The sequence below is a fragment of the Tarenaya hassleriana genome, unplaced genomic scaffold (assembly GCF_000463585.1).
Source record: "Tarenaya hassleriana unplaced genomic scaffold, ASM46358v1 Cleome11, whole genome shotgun sequence".
Classification (NCBI taxonomy): Eukaryota; Viridiplantae; Streptophyta; class Magnoliopsida; order Brassicales; family Cleomaceae; genus Tarenaya; species Tarenaya hassleriana.
Window position 1 is genome coordinate 3,099,732 of NW_010961290.1, and position 17,652 is coordinate 3,117,383.

The 17,652-nt window shown below is 41.7% G+C and overlaps 6 protein-coding genes across 11 annotated transcripts in view; 1 reads left to right on the top strand and 5 right to left on the bottom strand.

Moving 5' to 3' along the window:
- Positions 1-454, top strand: part of LOC104805719 — a 3,265-nt gene extending 2,811 nt beyond the window's left edge. Inside the window, exon 5 of the mRNA XM_010530368.2 lies at positions 2-454. Coding sequence (XP_010528670.1) covers positions 2-99 — 98 coding nt within the window. The 3' untranslated portion in view covers positions 100-454. The remainder of the gene's footprint in view (position 1) is intronic.
- Positions 455-1,048: 594 nt separating this feature from the next.
- On the bottom strand, positions 1,049-2,809 carry LOC104805720 (cytochrome P450 89A2-like). The gene has a single exon (XM_010530369.2). It carries the CDS (start codon positions 2,753-2,755, stop codon positions 1,226-1,228), a length of 1,530 nt encoding a protein of 509 aa, XP_010528671.1. The 5' UTR covers positions 2,756-2,809; the 3' UTR covers positions 1,049-1,225.
- A 1,446-nt stretch (positions 2,810-4,255) lies between these two features.
- LOC104805721 (probable folate-biopterin transporter 7) lies at positions 4,256-6,483 on the bottom strand. 4 transcript variants are annotated; one of them, XR_002023791.1, is made up of 3 exons: positions 6,318-6,483; positions 6,097-6,208; positions 5,747-6,003 (listed from the first exon to the last, which is right to left on the bottom strand). XR_002023791.1 is itself a non-coding variant. In XM_010530370.1 (2 exons), exons 1-2 carry the CDS (start codon positions 6,371-6,373, stop codon positions 4,443-4,445), a joined length of 1,380 nt encoding a protein of 459 aa, XP_010528672.1. In that variant the 5' UTR covers positions 6,374-6,483; the 3' UTR covers positions 4,256-4,442. The 4 variants fall into 4 exon arrangements, 1 of the variants encoding a protein (XP_010528672.1); XR_002023790.1 differs by having other exon boundaries at positions 6,300-6,483; XR_002023789.1 differs by having other exon boundaries at positions 6,286-6,374.
- A 358-nt stretch (positions 6,484-6,841) lies between these two features.
- Positions 6,842-7,405, bottom strand: LOC104805987 (cytochrome P450 89A2-like). Its single transcript, XM_010530704.1, has one exon. The coding sequence runs from the start codon at positions 7,403-7,405 to the stop codon at positions 6,842-6,844; it is 564 nt and encodes a 187-aa protein (XP_010529006.1).
- Positions 7,406-7,530: 125 nt separating this feature from the next.
- On the bottom strand, positions 7,531-13,827 carry LOC104805722 (cytochrome P450 89A2-like). Its single transcript, XM_010530371.1, has 2 exons — positions 12,698-13,827; positions 7,531-7,577 (listed from the first exon to the last, which is right to left on the bottom strand). Exons 1-2 carry the CDS (start codon positions 13,793-13,795, stop codon positions 7,545-7,547), a joined length of 1,131 nt encoding a protein of 376 aa, XP_010528673.1. The 5' UTR covers positions 13,796-13,827; the 3' UTR covers positions 7,531-7,544.
- Positions 13,828-15,082: 1,255 nt separating this feature from the next.
- Positions 15,083-17,340, bottom strand: LOC104805723 (probable folate-biopterin transporter 7). Of its 3 annotated transcripts, none has more exons than XM_010530374.1 (3): positions 16,959-17,043; positions 16,605-16,805; positions 15,083-16,424 (listed from the first exon to the last, which is right to left on the bottom strand). In XM_010530374.1, the coding sequence occupies exons 2-3, from the start codon at positions 16,633-16,635 to the stop codon at positions 15,352-15,354; spliced, it is 1,104 nt and encodes a 367-aa protein (XP_010528676.1). In that variant the 5' UTR covers positions 16,636-16,805; positions 16,959-17,043; the 3' UTR covers positions 15,083-15,351. The 3 variants fall into 3 exon arrangements, with proteins under 3 accessions (XP_010528676.1, XP_010528675.1, XP_010528674.1); XM_010530373.2 differs by having other exon boundaries at positions 16,605-16,851; positions 16,959-17,023; XM_010530372.1 differs by lacking the exon at positions 16,605-16,805 and having other exon boundaries at positions 16,959-17,340.
- Between the last annotated feature and the right edge of the window lie 312 nt (positions 17,341-17,652).

A 17,652-nucleotide genomic window follows, 5' to 3' on the forward strand; every position in this document is an offset into this window, starting at 1 on the left:
TAGTTACTCCGCAACTATAAGGAGCAGAAGGAGGAGCTTTCCTTGAAGATCAAAGACTTGCAGCAGAGATTGGACTCTCAGCTTCCAAACATCTTGTAGGTAAGAGAGCTAGGCATTGTTCATTCTTTGATTCTCATGCTCCCTTGTCTTTTTTTCTTCTTTTTTTTCAGGGTTTTTTATTGTTTTTGGAGAGAATGAAACTAATGTCCAGAAAATCATGGATTCTGGTTTCTGGGCAAAGCTTCTTTCAAGCCACTTCCCTGTCTTTTAGCCATATCAGTTTCTGTTTTTTTTTTTTTTTTTTGTGTGTGTTTGGAATGTTTGGTTGCTGTTTTTATGTCTTCCGTCTCTTGATGCTGGTGTAAAGGAAATAGGCGATGGTGGTCTTTTATTTTTTTCTTTAAGCTAATTATTGATACCAAAAATGTAAACCTTGGAATCCCACATTTTAGTATTTTACATTACCCCCAAGTATGACAAAAAAATATTTGGGCAAGACAAGTGGTGGATCCCTCGTTATCAATCTTCAATGGGTCCCACTGTTTTAGTCTCCACAAAATACTATCAACCACATTTGAAAGTGATGAGTACTATAAGATAACATATATATATATATATATATATATATATATATGTATATGTATATGTATAATAGCATCGTCTTTATCAGCATGACCCTTGAACGGCTTCTTCAATGTCCAAATTTTAGACCCTCTTCTAATTTTATGAGATGCAACAGATAGTGAGTTCCGTAATCGATTTGGATTTTTTACTCATTGGCTAAAGAAATAAATAATGGTGACGTTTATTTGTGCTTTGAATGTGAAACTTTTGTCTGTTTTATGAGAAACATTGCTGTCCGTCCATACGAAGTTTCCTCCAAAAGATGCCGTTTCAGATTAGAAATTTGAAGTCACGAAACTCTTCCACCCTCTTGAATGTGTTCCAATTTTAACTTTGCTTTTTTAATAAAACAACTTGTAAGTTGATAAAAAAAACATTTTAAACCCAAGAATCATTATGCTATAATAAAATCTACATGAAACTATAACGAAATCCATACTTTTTAGTTTAATTTATTGCTCTTGAAAAACCTCGTACCAAATTTATTACACATGCAATAACATCAAATAAGTGCCATTTATTCATCTCACCAAAACCCACAAGAAAGCAAAATATCAAACATGAACGACACTACTAAATTAAACCCGCCACCTCTCGTTCTTCATCTCATTCTTGGCACAGCATGTGCCTTCAATGGCTTCTTCATCACTACCGTGAACTCCAGCTTCTCCGACAAGTCCACGTCATCATTTGCCGCCGCTTTCCACTCGAACTCCGCCACGAGATTCGCCACGAAATACTCGAGGTGGAGCAGTGCCAGGTTCAATCCTGGGCAAATCCGCCGTCCCACCCCGAAAGGCATCATCTTTATCCCTCGGCTTCCGGTGATGTCGACGGAATCTTCGCCATTGACAAACCTCTCCGGCTTGAACGCCATCGGATCCTCCCAAACCTCCGGGTCCCAACCCATATCTGCAACCATGAAATTGATCGTACCGTTCTTCGGAACCGAGTAGCCGCCCAAATCGGTGTCGTCTGTTACACTGTGTGGAAGCACGAGATGTCCCGGCGGATGTCTCCTGAGCCCTTCTAAGACCACAGCTTTCAGGTATGGCATCTTCTGCAGATCTTCTTCTTTGATTTCTCCCTCTGTTCCGCCGGTTACGCCCTTGATCTCTTCGTGCAATCGGTTTTGGATTTCTGGGTATTTCACGAGATTCGCCATGATCCACTGTAAGGCCGTCGCCGTCGTGTCGGTACCGGCGTTGAGGAACTCCGAGCACAGGCTCACCATCTCGCCCTCGTCCAGCTTCCTCTTCTCGTCTGGGAGCTCGAGATCGAGGAGAGTGTCGACATACGACAGGACATAGTCTTTGTTGTCGCTGTCGGAAATCCCAGATTTCGCGTTCTCGTCGACTATCTTCCTCCGGGCACGAATCAGAGGAAGTAACACGGCTTCTTGGTCTCGCCGTAACTGGAGAAAATCCTCCCATCTCTTCCGGAGAAGAAATTTGGTGATCTTGGGCCAAACATTTAGGATATTGAATCTGCCGAAACTCAGAAGCAGTCTTCGCTGAACGAATTCGACCTGTTTGATCTGTTTCTCGTCGAGTTTGTCTCCGAAACACATCAGCACGAGAAGAGCGAACATGGCGTAGTGGATATGATCGACGACGACGACAGCCTCTTGCCCACCACTCGTGCGGAACCGATCCACGAGAATCTGAAAGACCCATTTACGCGCGTAGGAGTAAGATCTCACGCGCGAGGGGTGGAGGATCTCGGAGGTGAGATTGCGGCGGAGGAGCCGCCACGTGGGTCCGTACGAAGCAGAGCTGATGTTGTGTTGGTTGCTGGTAACGACCTTGCTTGTCGGGGGAGCCGGAGGTCGGTCGGCGAATACGGCGCCGTTTTGGATGAGGGCTTGGTGGGCGAGAGAGCGGTCGGCGACGAAGATCGCCGGACGACTAGTGATGCGGATGGTGACGATGGGGCCGAGACGGCGGTGGAGGTTACGTAGGTGGGACTCGAGACCGCCGAGGCCTTGGCGGAGCCACCGGAGGGTCCCGACAAAGGGGATGGCATTGTCGGGGCCCGGCGGGAGGCGACGGGAGCTGCGGCGGAGACGGAAGGCGGCGTGGAGGAGGAGAGAGATGGAGAAAGAGGCGAGGATGAAGAACCACATCTCCATTTTTTTTTTGTTTTCTCTTTGTGCTTTTTTTTTTTCTGGTGATGGGTTGCTTTGATCATTCTCATATATATACACACATATGTGTGTGTATGCGTATGTGTACATGTGGAAGTTACATATTCCACGGCTTTGGATTTGATATTTTTCCTCTTTGGCCGTGTCACCCAAGCATTGATTAATTTATTTGAAAATGAATTTTTTTTTCGGATTTTGATACGATGACAATTTTAATCCACTGTGTGTGTATATATGTATGTATATATTAATTTATTTATTTTTTGTTTAAGTCTAGTACTTTCGGTGTTGGATTTAATTTGTATTTGATCATTTTTTCACTATTACATATCGTAGATTGATTTCGCCAAAGGATTAGTATGATATGTAAAATGTGACTATAGTGATTTGGGTGATTAGTATAAATTTAACGTTATGACTAATGTGACCATTATGTCACTACATCGTTATTTCGGTCATATCTAAAAAAAAGTATGTGCAAAAATAATTTTAATAAAAGGAAGGTGTTGTAGATAATGGTATTTATTATAAGTTTAATTCCATTCTTGGTGTGAAATGAGAATGCATACAAATCAGATTTGATAATTTGTGGTCGCCGTGGGAGAAAAGTAGATAATTTACTATATATATATATATATATATATAAATTTCACGAGATAATTATCGTAAGAGAGAGATTAATCTATATTTGGAATATTGCTTGGTCCTCACGTCCAAGTTCTGGAAAGTTGTAACCATAACTGAATAATCTTATACCCCACATGCCTTGCTCTATTATTATGGGATCACATGTTATCCGTATTCCGTTCCGTACTGCTCACTGCCCTATTTTTATTTAATTCTCCAATGATCGAAAATAATTATATTTACCTGATAGTATTTTTTTTGTGGGATTTTATTTAGTTCACTTTTTTTTTTTTATTTGGGATTGTATATGTATGTGCGATTTTTATCGGTTGGAATTTGATTTTAGTTCAAAAGAATAATTTTTTTTTTTATTAAAAAATCGGTGTCTTCCTTTGATTGTGTGTTTGTTTTATTGCATTTTGGTTCTTAAGGGTTTACTATGTATGGACCAACATCTTCTAGATTTCTACCTGTTTGATTGATATGATAGGTTGATGTTTCTTTTGGTTTTATTTTTAAAAAAATATTTAGAGTTTTTTATTAAAAAATTAATTTTCTTAATCTTTATTAATCACCTTTGGAGTCCTATCCTCCACAATTACGGATAATTTTCGTTAGAAACCCTAACATGAATATCTAATTTTTGGATATCTAATTCGCCAATTGATTCGTAGAGTTATTTTGTAACCACCAGTTATGATATTAAACATTCACATTTAGGGTTTTTAGAAAAATATTACTTTTGTTGGGTTTTTGAAAGAATTTTTTTTAATAAATGTAAAATAAATCCGAAAAACGCATCTGACACCATTAGGAAAAATTGAAATAAAAAGAGATAATAATCAACTATGGCAAATCACATACAAATGGGTAACTTCCCAAAACAAACATATAAAAAATAATGCGAGTTATCCAATTCCATTAAAAAAAAAAAAGTTACTGCCCATAGCAAACGTTTTCACCACCGTAGACGCATATAACACACTGTACAGAGCCTTTCTATATCGAATGGACGCATCACAGTAAAAACTTTTTTAACCTCAGACTATAATGGTGATTTGCAGCGTTCTTCCTCATTCTTGCTTTTGCTCCTCCGTTTGGTTTCTGTATCATCATATATCCACGAAGACAACAACAACGGGAGAGCTACACAGATCGCCTCTATCACGAGTCCACGAGAAAACCCCGAAAAATCGTCACCCGTTGCCCCGACAAATGATGCAAGAACGATCCCGAGATATCCACTGACTATAAAGGCAAGTGCTATGGCCGACATCACAAACGCCATGAGAGAACCTTCACATCCAGGAGGGCAAAGCCGAGCCATCAAGACGTTGAGAGGCAAGTTCTTGAAGGTGAAGAGATTTTCAAGAATACCCGAGAAGAAGAGCACGTAGAATGAATCGGGAATGCCCATCTGCCTGTAAACTCCTTTCACAAATAAGAGATCGGATATCACAAATACGGCGGTGGTCCCCTGAATGGCAGTTATTAGTTTCCTGGGAGGGGTGGATTTCAACCAACGATTGTGTATAACACCCCTTAAAAACATTGCCATTTGGCCAAACACCTTGGAGATCCCTAGCATCGAGGCATCGATTTTCAGAAACTTTGTTTGGTAGAAGAACATTGTTCCCGTCAGAACAGGAACTACGGCGGTTGATAACAAGACCCAAGCTATAGAATAAGAAATCTCTGGCTTCCTCAATGCATGCGAAAGATCGGAGAATTGCTTCCTAATACCAGCAGGTGATGGGCTTTTGGGAAGTTTAAGAGATCCTTCTCTGATGTTTATGGTCACAAGAAACTGAAGAAAAGTAAGGATGCCAAATAATAGGAAAGTCGATTGTGGGGAAAACCTTTCAATGACAAGACCACCAAGAAGGTTCCCGAGGATTCCACCTAGAGAAGAAGCCATCCACACAAATGACTGAAGCTCGCCCGACGAAGAAGATTGTTGCGAGGTTTTGGATGATGATGATGATGATGTCTTTTGCTTCCCGGTCTCAGCAACAATAGCATCATTTGCTGCTTCAGCTAACGAAGCACCGAGATTACTCAGGAGAAGATATAGTGATAAATGTATAATTGAAGCATTGGATCTTGACAGGGAAGCCACAGGTAGCCATGAGATTGCTTGTAGCAAAGCTGCAAAGAAAATGTAAAGGAACGAATCATTTCGAGAAAAGCTTGATGTTTTTAATCATTCCAATCAATCAACTCTGAATTCAGAACAAGCCTTTCCCGGAAAGTAACTCGAGAGAATCAGTGAAAAAGGAATGATAGTATGAGCCCAAATAAAAGGTCTTTGAAATCCTGAAATATTCACCTTGTCTACGAGGAATATCGTCACGACTCGCGTACAAAGCATAAGAAAACTCATAAACTCCATGAACATCATCACTTCCATTACTCAAATTGGTCTTTGTTCTCCGCTGTTAATCAGAAATGCACCGAATTCAACGATACCCAGTTGAATTTGACTCATGTCTTCACTATCCAGTAGGATTTGACTTAGGCATAAGAAGAACCTCCAGAGTAATCTTCTGAAAATTTCACTACAGTGAGTGTAATCGATCCATGTCTCTGTCTCTAATACTGCCGAACTATAGTCAATCCAAACCATATTAACATTTACAGAGCCAAGAATATGCAGAATACCCAATTGAGAAACTTCACATTGTGATCGGATACCGTACCTCCAATGGCGATGTAAGGGATCCGATGCTGGCCGAAAATATACACAGCGTCAGAGATAACTCCGTAGATGGGTTTCCCCACCATTGGAAGATTGGCCGAGTTCTGGAAAACCTGCAACACCGAAGGATTCACTTTGAGACCGCCGGTGAGGAAGAAATTCGATCCAAGCCATGGAAAACCCCTAAAACCTTGCACGAAGTACCCGAATCCGAGCACCCACCGGATTGGGTTCCCGCTCCGCCGTCCTTCTCCGTCGCCGCCGGCGAATTTACTCATCGGAAAATTAAGAAGAACCGGTTAATCCTCCGAGTGCCAAAGATCTCAGGAGACGTAGAGAGAGAGTCTTTTTCGGGAGGGATCGAATTTTTGAAGCAGCTAGTCGGATAGTCTCGAAAGTCTCCGTCTTCAGCTTTTTTTTAACCTGGACCGTTGATATTTATTTGGTTCTAATCCAATGGTCATGATTGAATCTCAAAATAGTGAATTGGATCATTTTTGTCAAATTAAAAATTTGTATATTCATTTTATATGTTTAAATAAATTGGTGGGGTTTATCTCATTTTTCTCTCAAATTTATTTGTTGCTCTAGAAAACCTTGTACCAAATTTATGACACATACAATCACATCAAATAAGTGCCATTTATTCATACATGAACCACACTACCGTGAACTCCCGCTTTTCCGACAAGTCCACGTCATCACTCAAAGCAAGAACTAAAAGTAAACCCATCACCTCTCTTTCTTCACCTCCTTCTTGGCACAGCATGCGCCTTCAATGGCTTCTTCATCCCTACCGTGAACTCCCGCCTCTCCGACAAGTCCACATCATCATTTTCCGCCGCCTTCCACTCGAACTCCGCAAAGAGATTCGCCACGAAATACTCGAGATGGAGCAATGCCAGGTTCAATCCTGGGCAGATCCGCCGTCCCGCCCCGAAAGGCATCATCTTTATCCCTCGGCTTCCGGTGATGTCGACGGAATCTTCGCCATTGACGAACCTCTCCGGCTTGAACGCCATCGGATCCTCCCAAACTTCCGGGTCCCAGCCCATATCTGCAACCATGAAATTGATCGTACCGTTCTTCGGAACCGAGTAGCCGCCCAAATCGGTGTCGTCTGTCACGCTGTGTGGAAGCAAGAGATGTGCCGGCGGATGTCTCCTGAGACCCTCTAAGACCACAGCTTTCAGGTATGGCATCTTCTGTAGATCTTCTTCTTTGATTTCTCCCTCTGTTCCGCCGGTTACGCTCTTGATTTCTTCGTGCAATCGGTTTTGGATTTCTGGGTATTTCACGAGATTCGCCATGATCCAGTGTAGGGCCTCTTATCTGCCATATAACCACCTCTGCACTTGTTGCCAGGATATTACTCGACACATCTCTGCTTCATACTACGTACAAGTGCAAGGGCGTTTTTGATCTATACTAGGATGTACTTTTTAGCCTTTATGTTGGGACCACTGTATAGGGCAACTTTACCTCTTGAGCAAGTTGTATATAAGAGAATGTATAGAACGCTTTACAAGTAAGAAAGATTATTGAGAATATACTGAAAGTTATCTTCAAGTTCTCTCTCTCCGTAAAGTTTTCTGGAAAAATTGTTCTTCTGTGAAACAGCGAAATGGTATCAAAGAGAATGTATAGAACGCTTTACAAGTAAGAAAGATTATTGAGAATATACTGAAAGTTATCTTCAAGTTCTCTCTCTCCGTAAAGTTTTCTGGAAAAATTGTTCTTCTGTGAAACAGCGAAATGGTATCAGAGCTATAATTTTTTTTCCATTGTTCATCCCCTTTTTCACCTGTTCTTCAGCTTCTTTATCCTTTTTCGTAACCTACCATGGCTGATAATTCTCCTTCCCCGACTTCCGCTACATCTGGAATCCCACCCTCTCAACCTCCTGTTCATCAATCTCCTTTTTCAACCCCAGATTCTTCTTCAAACACTGTCACCCATTCTTCTGCTCCTCTCAACCCTGACCCGTATTCAAACCCCCTCTTTCTTCATGCCGCAGATTCGTCGAGTTTTACTCTTGTTTCTGAAAAACTCCTTGGCGAATCAAACTACAACCTTTGGTCCCGCTCTGTTATCAAAGCTCTAATCACAAAGAACAAAGTGGGTTTCATCTTCGGTACTGTTCCTAAGCCTTCAGAAGATCACCCAGATTCTGGGGCTTGGTCTCGTTGCAACGCGCTCGTCTCCACTTGGCTCTCTCATTCTGTTTCTTCCGAAATAGCCAGTCAGATCCTCTACCTTGATGAAGCTGATGTGATTTGGAAGACTTTGGAGACTCGGTTCAAGCAGAAGAATGTCTCAAAGATTTTCAATGTTGAGCAAAAGATTGAAAGTCTACAACAAGGTGCGTTAGATCTCAACACTTTCTTCACCAAGCTGAACACATTATGGGAAGAACTTAAGAACTACGAGCCGTACCCTGTATGTTCGTGCGGTGGCTGTACCTGCCAAGCTAATGTCAAGTTCATGGATCTAGTCGAGCGACGCAAGGTTGTTCAGTTTCTGATGAAACTGAACGAGTCGTACTATCCAGCCCGTCGCCAAATCCTCATGTTGGAGCCCCTGCCAAGCATTTCTAAGGTTTTTAACCTCATTTCCCAAGAGGAGCACCAACGCATAGCTCGTCCACCGTCTTCTGATTCGGTGGTATTTCAAGCTTCTGTCTCCCCGTTTTCTCGGGGAAGATCTTCGATGAACCCTGCTTCTAAGCACCGTCCTGTCTGTGCTCACTGTGGAATGCAAGGGCATACCATTCAACGTTGCTACAAGTTGCATGGGTTTCCACCTTCTTCTCGCCCTTCCGGCTCCAACAAACCACCTCTGCTGCCTACACCACGGGCAGGTATGGATCCTAAGACATCAACTCCACTGAATATGTTGTCTTCTGAGACAGGTCCTATTTTGCCAACACCTGAGGCATCTGTTATCTCTGAGAGCTCGATGGCTAAGGTTCAGGCTCTGTTTGACACTATTCAATCTCAACTCAAACTTATTGGTAGCTCGCCTCCTGTTTCGGACTCGGTTGCTGAACCATCCTATGCACCCAATCCAGGTATACATCCTTCTTCTTATCCCCCCACCCATATTTTATCTGTTATTCAACCTACACCCATTTCATCTCACCCTCATACCCCTTGGATATTGGACACTGGTGCCAGTTCCCATGTTTGCTGTGATTTAGGTCTGTTCTTGCATATCCAAACTATTTCTCCCATTTCTGTTACTCTCCCCAATGGTACCTTACTCCCTGTTTTTCAATCTGGAACTGTTAAACTCTCTCCTTTGCTGATTTTACGTTCTGTCTTATACATTCCGTCCTTTCGTTTTAACCTTTTAAGTGTTAGTTCCTTGACATGTAACACCTCTTATTCAGTTGTTTTCTCTCATTCTGGTTGCATCATTCAGGACCCTTTGCAGGGCTTGATGATTGGGAGAGGTGAGCTGATACACAATCTTTACATCTACCAGCCAACATCCATCACTCAAAATCTTCACTCCATCTCCCAGCTTTTGTGTACAGCTCTTTCAAACCCCACTGTTGATCTTTGGCATCGGCGATTGGGGCACCCTTCAAGTTTTAAAGTTCAAGACTCTAGTACTTCTGATCAGTTGTCTTTTCTTCCTTCAAAATCTGCACATTCTGATTGCAGTATATGTCCCTTAGCAAAGCAGAAACGACTGTCTTTTCCTTTTGGTGGCAATTTGTCTTTAAACCCTTTTGATTTACTGCACATTGATACTTGGGGCCCTTTTCATGTGTCCACGATCGATGGGTACAAATATTTTATGACTATAGTTGATGATTGCTCTCGGCTTACATGGCTTTACTTATTACGTTCGAAGAGTGATGTTCTATCCATTTTTCCAGACTTTCTTGCTTATGTTGAAAATCAGTTTCATACAAAAGTGAAAGGAATAAGATCCGACCACGCCCCTGAGCTTTCTTTTAAAGCCCTTCTCTCCAAAAAGGGCATCACTCATTTCTTTTCATGTCCATACACCCCCCAGCAAAATTCCGTTGTTGAACGGAAACACCAACACATACTAAATGTCGCCCGAGCCCTCCTTTTTCAATCGAATATACCCCTTGATTATTGGGGCGATTGTGTACAGACAGCCATTTATATTATAAACCGATTACCATCATCTGTTCTTAAAAAAAAAAACACCCTTTGAAGTCTTAACCAAGACCAAACCGAAATATGCCCATATGAGAACCTTTGGTTGTCTTTGTTTTGTGTCAACCCTTTCTAAAGATCGCCATAAATTCTCTCCGAGAGCATCACCATCTATATTTCTTGGGTATCCTCCTGGGATCAAAGGGTACAAGGTTCTCAACCTTGAGACAAATGCCATCACTGTTTCTCGTAACGTCATTTTTCATGAAAATGTCTTTCCATTTCAAACTCCTACAATTCCTTCTGTCACTCTTGATTTCTTTCCTTCTTCTCCATCCCCTTTTTTATTGTATGATGATAGTCGTTCTGCTCCTACCTCTGTTTTTCCAGATTCTTCATCCTCTGTTAAACAATCCATTGTTGTTTCTACTCCCTCGCCACCACTCACTGATTCTGTTTTACATCCCACTGATATGCCCGAACCTGTTTCTTCCACCCCTGTTCCTGTTTCTTCAGCCTCTAATTCCTCCTCTTCGCTTTCACCTCCCTTTTCTCCTCCTCCTTTACAAGTAGTTGAATATGCTAGGAACGGTCGTAGATCACAGCGGGAAACCAAACTCCCAGGGTACCTCTCTGATTATCACTGCTATTATTTTCAGCATAACAAACCTCCACCAAAAACAGGCACTACCTTTTATCCACTTTCAGATGTTTTATCTTATGCCAAACTTACACCATCTTATAGATTCTTTGCCTTATCCATTCTCACCACTAAAGAACCCAGAACTTATCTCCAAGCATCCAAGTCTGAAACATGGTGTGATGCCATGAAAGTTGAGCTTGAGGCATTGTCTCGTGCCAACACTTGGGAGCTCTGTTCCTTGCCTGCTACCAAACACCCAGTTGGATGTAAATGGGTGTACAAAACCAAGTTTAATGCTGATGGTTCTGTTGAACGCCACAAAGCGCGATTGGTAGCCAAGGGATACACACAAGTTGAGGGTCTGGATTACTTGGACACTTTCAGTCCTGTTGCGAAGCTCACTAGCGTCCGAATTGTACTGGCTTTGGCAGCGTCACAGAGTTGGTTGCTTTGTCAGCTTGATGTGTCCAATGCATTTCTCAATGGTGACCTTTCCGAAGAAATATACATGACCATTCCACCTGGATATACTGCACTTACGGGGGAGATAGTTCCTGATAATTATGTCTGCAAACTTCGCAAGTCTCTCTATGGCTTGAAACAGGCCTCTCGGCAGTGGAATATTAAACTATCTTCCACTCTCTTGAATTCTGGTTTCAAACAATCTGCCGCAGATACATCAGTGTTTGTGCGATATGTTGATCGACGCATCACAATTGTTCTAATATATGTGGATGATTTGCTAATTGCTGGGAATGATTCTGTCATGCTCGATTCTACAAAGTCTCTGTTACGAGATCACTTCCAGCTCAAGGATCTTGGTCCTCCGCGTTTCTTCTTGGGAATCGAAATTTCTCGTTCTGCATCTGGTATACATTTATGCCAGAGAAAGTATACATTGGAGCTTCTTGAGGATTATGGTCTGCTTGGGTCAAAACCTGTTATTACTCCAATGGAAACAAAGGCGAAACTGTCTCAGAGTTCAGGAAATCTCTTGGCTGATGCATCATACTATCGTCAATTGGTGGGGAAGCTGATTTATCTCTCAGTTACTAGACCTGACATCTGTTTTGTTGTGCAGAATCTGAGCCAGTTCATGTCTCAGCCCAGAACTCCTCATCTCCATGCTGCTTTTCGAGTTCTGCGATATCTTAAATCCTCCCCTTCCCAAGGACTTTTTTACTCTGCTTCTTCTTCCATGACACTTAAAGCCTATTCTGATGCCGATTGGGGTTCCTGTCCGGATACACGCCGATCCGTTACTGGTTATTGTGTGTTTTAAAGTTCAAGACTCTAGTACTTCTGATCAGTTGTCTTTTCTTCCTTCAAAATCTGCACATTCTGATTGCAGTATATGTCCCTTAGCAAAGCAGAAACGACTGTCTTTTCCTTTTGGTGGCAATTTGTCTTTAAACCCTTTTGATTTACTGCACATTGATACTTGGGGCCCTTTTCATGTGTCCACGATCGATGGGTACAAATATTTTATGACTATAGTTGATGATTGCTCTCGGCTTACATGGCTTTACTTATTACGTTCGAAGAGTGATGTTCTATCCATTTTTCCAGACTTTCTTGCTTATGTTGAAAATCAGTTTCATACAAAAGTGAAAGGAATAAGATCCGACCACGCCCCTGAGCTTTCTTTTAAAGCCCTTCTCTCCAAAAAGGGCATCACTCATTTCTTTTCATGTCCATACACCCCCCAGCAAAATTCCGTTGTTGAACGGAAACACCAACACATACTAAATGTCGCCCGAGCCCTCCTTTTTCAATCGAATATACCCCTTGATTATTGGGGCGATTGTGTACAGACACTTTACCTCTTGAGCAAGTTGTATATAAGAGAATGTATAGAACGCTTTACAAGTAAGAAAGATTATTGAGAATATACTGAAAGTTATCTTCAAGTTCTCTCTCTCCGTAAAGTTTTCTGGAAAAATTGTTCTTCTGTGAAACAGCGAAAGGGCCGTCGCTGTCGTGTCGGTACCGGCGCTGAGGAATTCCGAGCACAGGCTCACCATCTCGCCCTCGGTGAGCTTCCTCTTCTCGTCTGGGAGCTCGAGATCGAGGAGAGTGTCGACATACGACAGGACATAGTCTTTGTTGTCACTGTCGGAAATCCCAGATTTCGCGTTCTCGTCGACCATCTTCCTCCGAGCACGAATCAGAGGAAGCAACACGGCTTCTTGGTCTCGCCGTAACTGGAGAAAATCGTCCCATCTCTTCCGGAGAAGAAATTTGGTGATTTTGGGCCAAACATTGAGGATATTGAATCTCCCGAAACTCATAAGCGGTCTTCGCTGGACGAGTTCGACCTGTTTGATCTGTTTCTCGTCGAGTTTGTCTCCGAAACACATCAGCACGAGAAGTGCAAACATGGCGTAGTGGAGATGATCGACGACGACGACAGGCTCTTGCCCACCACTCGTCCGGAACCGATCCACGAGAATCTGAAGGACCCATTTACGCGCGTGGGAGTAAGATCTCACGCGCGAGGGGTGGAACATCTCGGAGGTGAGATTGCGGCGGAGGACCCGCCACGTGGGTCCGTACGAAGCAGAGGTGATGCTGTGTTGGTTGCTGGAGAAGACCTTGCTTGTCGCAAGAGCCGGAGGTCGGTCAGCGAATACGGCGCCATTTTGGACGAGGGCTTGGTGGGCGAGAGAGCGGTCGGCGACGAAGATCGCCGGACGAGTGGCGATGCGGAGGGTGACGATGGGGCCGAGACGGCTGTGGAGGTGGCGCGCGTGGGACTGGAGACCGCCGAGGCCTCCCCGGAGCCACCGGAGGGTCCCGACGAAGGGGATGGCGTTGTCGGGGCCCGGCGGAAGGCGGCGGGAGCTGCGGCGGAGACGGAAGGCGGCGTGGAGGAGGAGAGAGATGGAGAAAGAGACGAAGATGAAGAGCCACATCTCCATGTTTTTTTTTGTTCTTTTCTCTTTGTGCTCTGTTTTTGTAATTGCTTTTTCTGGTGACGGGTTGATTTGATCATTCTCATATATATATATATATATATATATATATATATATATATGACAATGAAGTTTTACTATTTTTAGTTGGTATCACTTTAGTTTGGGAATGAGCTGCAAAAAATGTTATATATGTGTGTGTGTATATATATTAATTAGAGAGACGCACATAATTATTGTAGTTAACGATATTTATTTATAAATTTAATTCCATTCGTGGTGTACTGTGAATGCATACAAATCTGATTTGATAATCCGTGGCCGCCATTGGAGAAAAGTAGTTAAATTACAACATATATATGTACATATATATATAGATATGCGTTTGACATTTGAAATTAAAAAGAAATATCACGAGATAATAATTATCGTAAGAGAGAATATTCTTTATTTGGAATATTGCTTGGTCCTCACGTCAAAGCAAGGGAAATTTGTAACTATAACTGAATAAACTGTAGCCCACGTGGCCACCTACTCTATGATGTTGGGATCACAGGTATCCGTATTCCGTACTGCTCACTGCCGTATTTTTATTTAATTATCTGATGATTAAAAATAATTATATTTACCTGATGTATTTTTTTTTGGATTTGATTTAGTTCACTTTTTTTTTAATATTTTATTAGGGATTGTATATGTATATGCGATTTTTATCGGTTGGAATTTGATTTTATTAGTTCAAAAGAAGAGATTTTTTTCTTTCTTTCAAAAATGGTGTCTTCCTTTGATTCTGTGGTTGTTTTATTACATTTTGGTTCTTAAGGGTTTAGTGTGGACCAACATCTTCTAGATTTCTAATGAATATGATAGGTTGATGTTTCTTTTGGTTTTATTTTTAAAATATTTAGAGCTTCGTATTTTTTAAAAAATAATTTTCTTAATCTTTATTAATCACCTTTGGAATCCCAAAATTAACATACGTGTTCGAAAATCCTCCACGAATACGGATGATTTTCGTTCGAAACCCTGACATGAATTTATTTTAGTATCCAGGTAGAAAAATATCTAATTCGCGACTTGATTCACAGAGTTACTTGTAACCACCAATTATGATATTAAACATTCACTTTTTTGTTTTTTTAGAAAATTATTATTTTTGTTGGGTTCTTGAAACTTAAATATTTATAAATGTAAAATAAATCTGAAAAACGTGCCTGACACCATTATAAAAAATTTGAAGTAAAAAGGGATAGTAATCACTATAGAGTGACTTTCGAAAACAAACAAAATAAATGAATAATGCGAGTAAAATCCCATACCATAAAAAAAATTACTGCCGAGCCTTTCTATATCAAACGAAGGCATCACAGTAAAAAGTAAAAACAAAAACACTAAAAAAAAAGGACTTCAATCTCAATTCTCAACTACATGTATCTTCTTCTAAAAGGTATGTGACTATAAATCTACAATTCACCAGATGCCAAAAAAAAAGGACCCAAAGAATAAACACATTATAACTTTTTTAACCTCAGGACTATACTGGTGATTTGCAGAGTTCTTCCTCATTCTTGCTTATTGCTCCTCCGTTTGGATTCTGTATCATCATATATCCACGACGACAACAACAATGGCAGAGCTACACAGATCGCCTCTATCACGAGTCCACGAGGAAACCCTGAAAAATCGTCACCCGTTACCCCGACAAATGATGCAAGAACGATCCCGAGATATCCGCTGACTATAAAGGCAAGTGCTATGGCCGACATCACAAACGCCATGAGAGAACCTTCACATCCAGGAGGGCAAAGCCGAGCCATCAAGACGTTGAGAGGCAGGTTCTTGAAGGTGAAGAGATTTTCCAGAATACCCGAGAAGAAGAGCACGTAGAATGAATCGGAAATGCCCATTTGCCTGTAAACTCCTTTCACAAACAAGAGATCGGATATCACAAATACGGCGGTGGTCCCCTGAATGGCAGTTATTAGTTTCCTGGGCGGGGTGGATTTCAACCAACGATTGTTTATAACACCCCATAAAAGCATTGCCATTTGGCCAAACACCTTGGAGATCCCTAGCAGCGAGGCATCGATTTTCAGAAACTTTGTTTGGTAGAAAAACATTGTTCCCGTCAGAACAGGAACTACGGCTGTTGATAACGAGACCCAAGCTATAGAATAAGTAATCTCCGGCTTCCTCAATGCGTGTGAAAGATCGGAGAATTGCTTCCTAATACCAGCAGGTGATGGGCTTTTGGGAAGCTTAAGAGATCCTTCTCTGATGGTTATGGTCACAAGAAACTGAAGAAAAGTAAGGATGCCAAATAATAGGAAAGTCGATTGTGGGGGAAATCTTTCAATGGCAAAACCACCAAGAAGGTTCCCGAGGATTCCACCTAGAGAAGAAGCCATCCACACAAATGACTGAAGCTCGCCCGACGAAGAAGATTGTTGCGAGGTTTTGGATGATGATGATGATGTCTTTTGCTTCCCAGTCTCAGCAACAATAGCATCATTTGCTACTTCAGCTAACGAAGCACCGAGATTACTCAGGAGAAGATAGAGTGATAAATGTAGAATTGAAGCTTTGGATCTTGACAGGGAAGCCACAGCTAGCCATGATATTGCTTGCAGCAGAGCTGCAAAGAAAATGTAACCGAGCGAATCATTTCGAGAAAAGCTTGATGTTTTTAATCATTCCAATCAATCAACTCTGAATTCAGAACAAGCCTTTCCTCGAAAGTAACTCAAGAGAATCAGCGAAAAGGAATGATAGTATGAGCCCAACAAAAAGGTCTTTGAAATCCTGAAATATTCACCTTGTCTACGAGGAATATCGTCATGTCTCATGTACAAAGCATAAGAAAACTCATAAACTCCATGAACATCATCACTTCCATTACTCCGCTGTTGATCAGAAATGCACCGAATTCAACGTAACCCAGTTGAATTTGACTCATTTCTCCACTATCCAGTAGGATTTGACTTAGGCATAAGAAGAACTTCCAGAGGTATATCTTCTGAAAATTTCACTACGGTGAATGTAATCGATCCATTTCTCTGTTGCTAATATTGCCAAACCATTATCAATCCAAGCCATATTAACATTTACAGAGCCAAGAATATGCAGAATACCCAATCGAGGAACTTCACATTGTGATCGGATACCGTACCTCCAATGGCGATGTAAGGGATCCGATGCTGGCCAAAAATATACACAGCGTCAGAGATAACTCCGTAGATAGGTTTCGCCACCATTGGAAGATTGGCCGAGTTCTGGAGAAGCTGCAACACCGAAGGATTCACCTTGAGACCACCGGTGAGGAAGAAATTCGCTCCAAGCCATGGAAAACCCCTAAACCCTTGCACGAAGTACCCCAATCCCAGCACCCACCAGATTGGGTTCCCGCGCCGCCGTCCTCCTCCGTCGCCGCCGGCGACTTTACTCATCGAAAAGTTAACAAGAACCCCTGAAGCCTCCGAGTGCGAGGGAAGCAGATATTTCTTTGTTGAGAGGGATCGAAATTTTGGAGCAGCTAGTCGAATAGCCTCGAATGTCACCGTCTTCAGCTTTTTTCTTCCCTCTTTTTTTTTTGTTTTATTTAATTTGCTAAAATTTAGCTTTTTTGTCTAACCTGGACCGTTGATATTTATTTGATTCTAATCCAACGATCAAAATTGAATCTCAAAATAAATAGAGAATTTGATCGAACGGTTTGTATTCTCTTTCAAAATCAACGGTTCAAATTTGCAAGAGTTAGAGATACAGCCAAATCTGAGCCGTAAATTTAGTTAAATCCATAGAAGAAGAAAGAAAAAGAATCTCCTCTTTTATTCCTAATTTACTGTATTAAACAAAAAAAAAAA

What these genes read in the sequence shown, in the direction of transcription:
- LOC104805720 (XM_010530369.2), bottom strand. Translation starts at nt 2,755, where the DNA reads ATGGAGATGTGGTTCTTCATCCTCGCCTCTTTCTCCATCTCTCTCCTC.
- LOC104805721 (XM_010530370.1), bottom strand. Translation starts at nt 6,373, where the DNA reads ATGAGTAAATTCGCCGGCGGCGACGGAGAAGGACGGCGGAGCGGGAAC. An exon ending in CCCTTACATCGCCATTGGAG is followed by an intron (nt 5,546 to 6,096) that starts GTACGGTATCCG and finishes TTTTCTTTGCAG; the next exon opens with CTTTGCTACAAGCAATCTCA.
- LOC104805987 (XM_010530704.1), bottom strand. Translation starts at nt 7,405, where the DNA reads ATGGCGAATCTCGTGAAATACCCAGAAATCCAAAACCGATTGCACGAA.
- LOC104805722 (XM_010530371.1), bottom strand. Translation starts at nt 13,795, where the DNA reads ATGGAGATGTGGCTCTTCATCTTCGTCTCTTTCTCCATCTCTCTCCTC. An exon ending in ATATACAACTTGCTCAAGAG is followed by an intron (nt 7,578 to 12,697) that starts GTAAAGTGTCTG and finishes CTTGCTCAAGAG; the next exon opens with GTAAAGTTGCCCTATACAGT.
- LOC104805723 (XM_010530372.1), bottom strand. Translation starts at nt 17,235, where the DNA reads ATGAGTAAAGTCGCCGGCGGCGACGGAGGAGGACGGCGGCGCGGGAAC. An exon ending in CCCTTACATCGCCATTGGAG is followed by an intron (nt 16,425 to 16,958) that starts GTACGGTATCCG and finishes TTTTCTTTGCAG; the next exon opens with CTCTGCTGCAAGCAATATCA.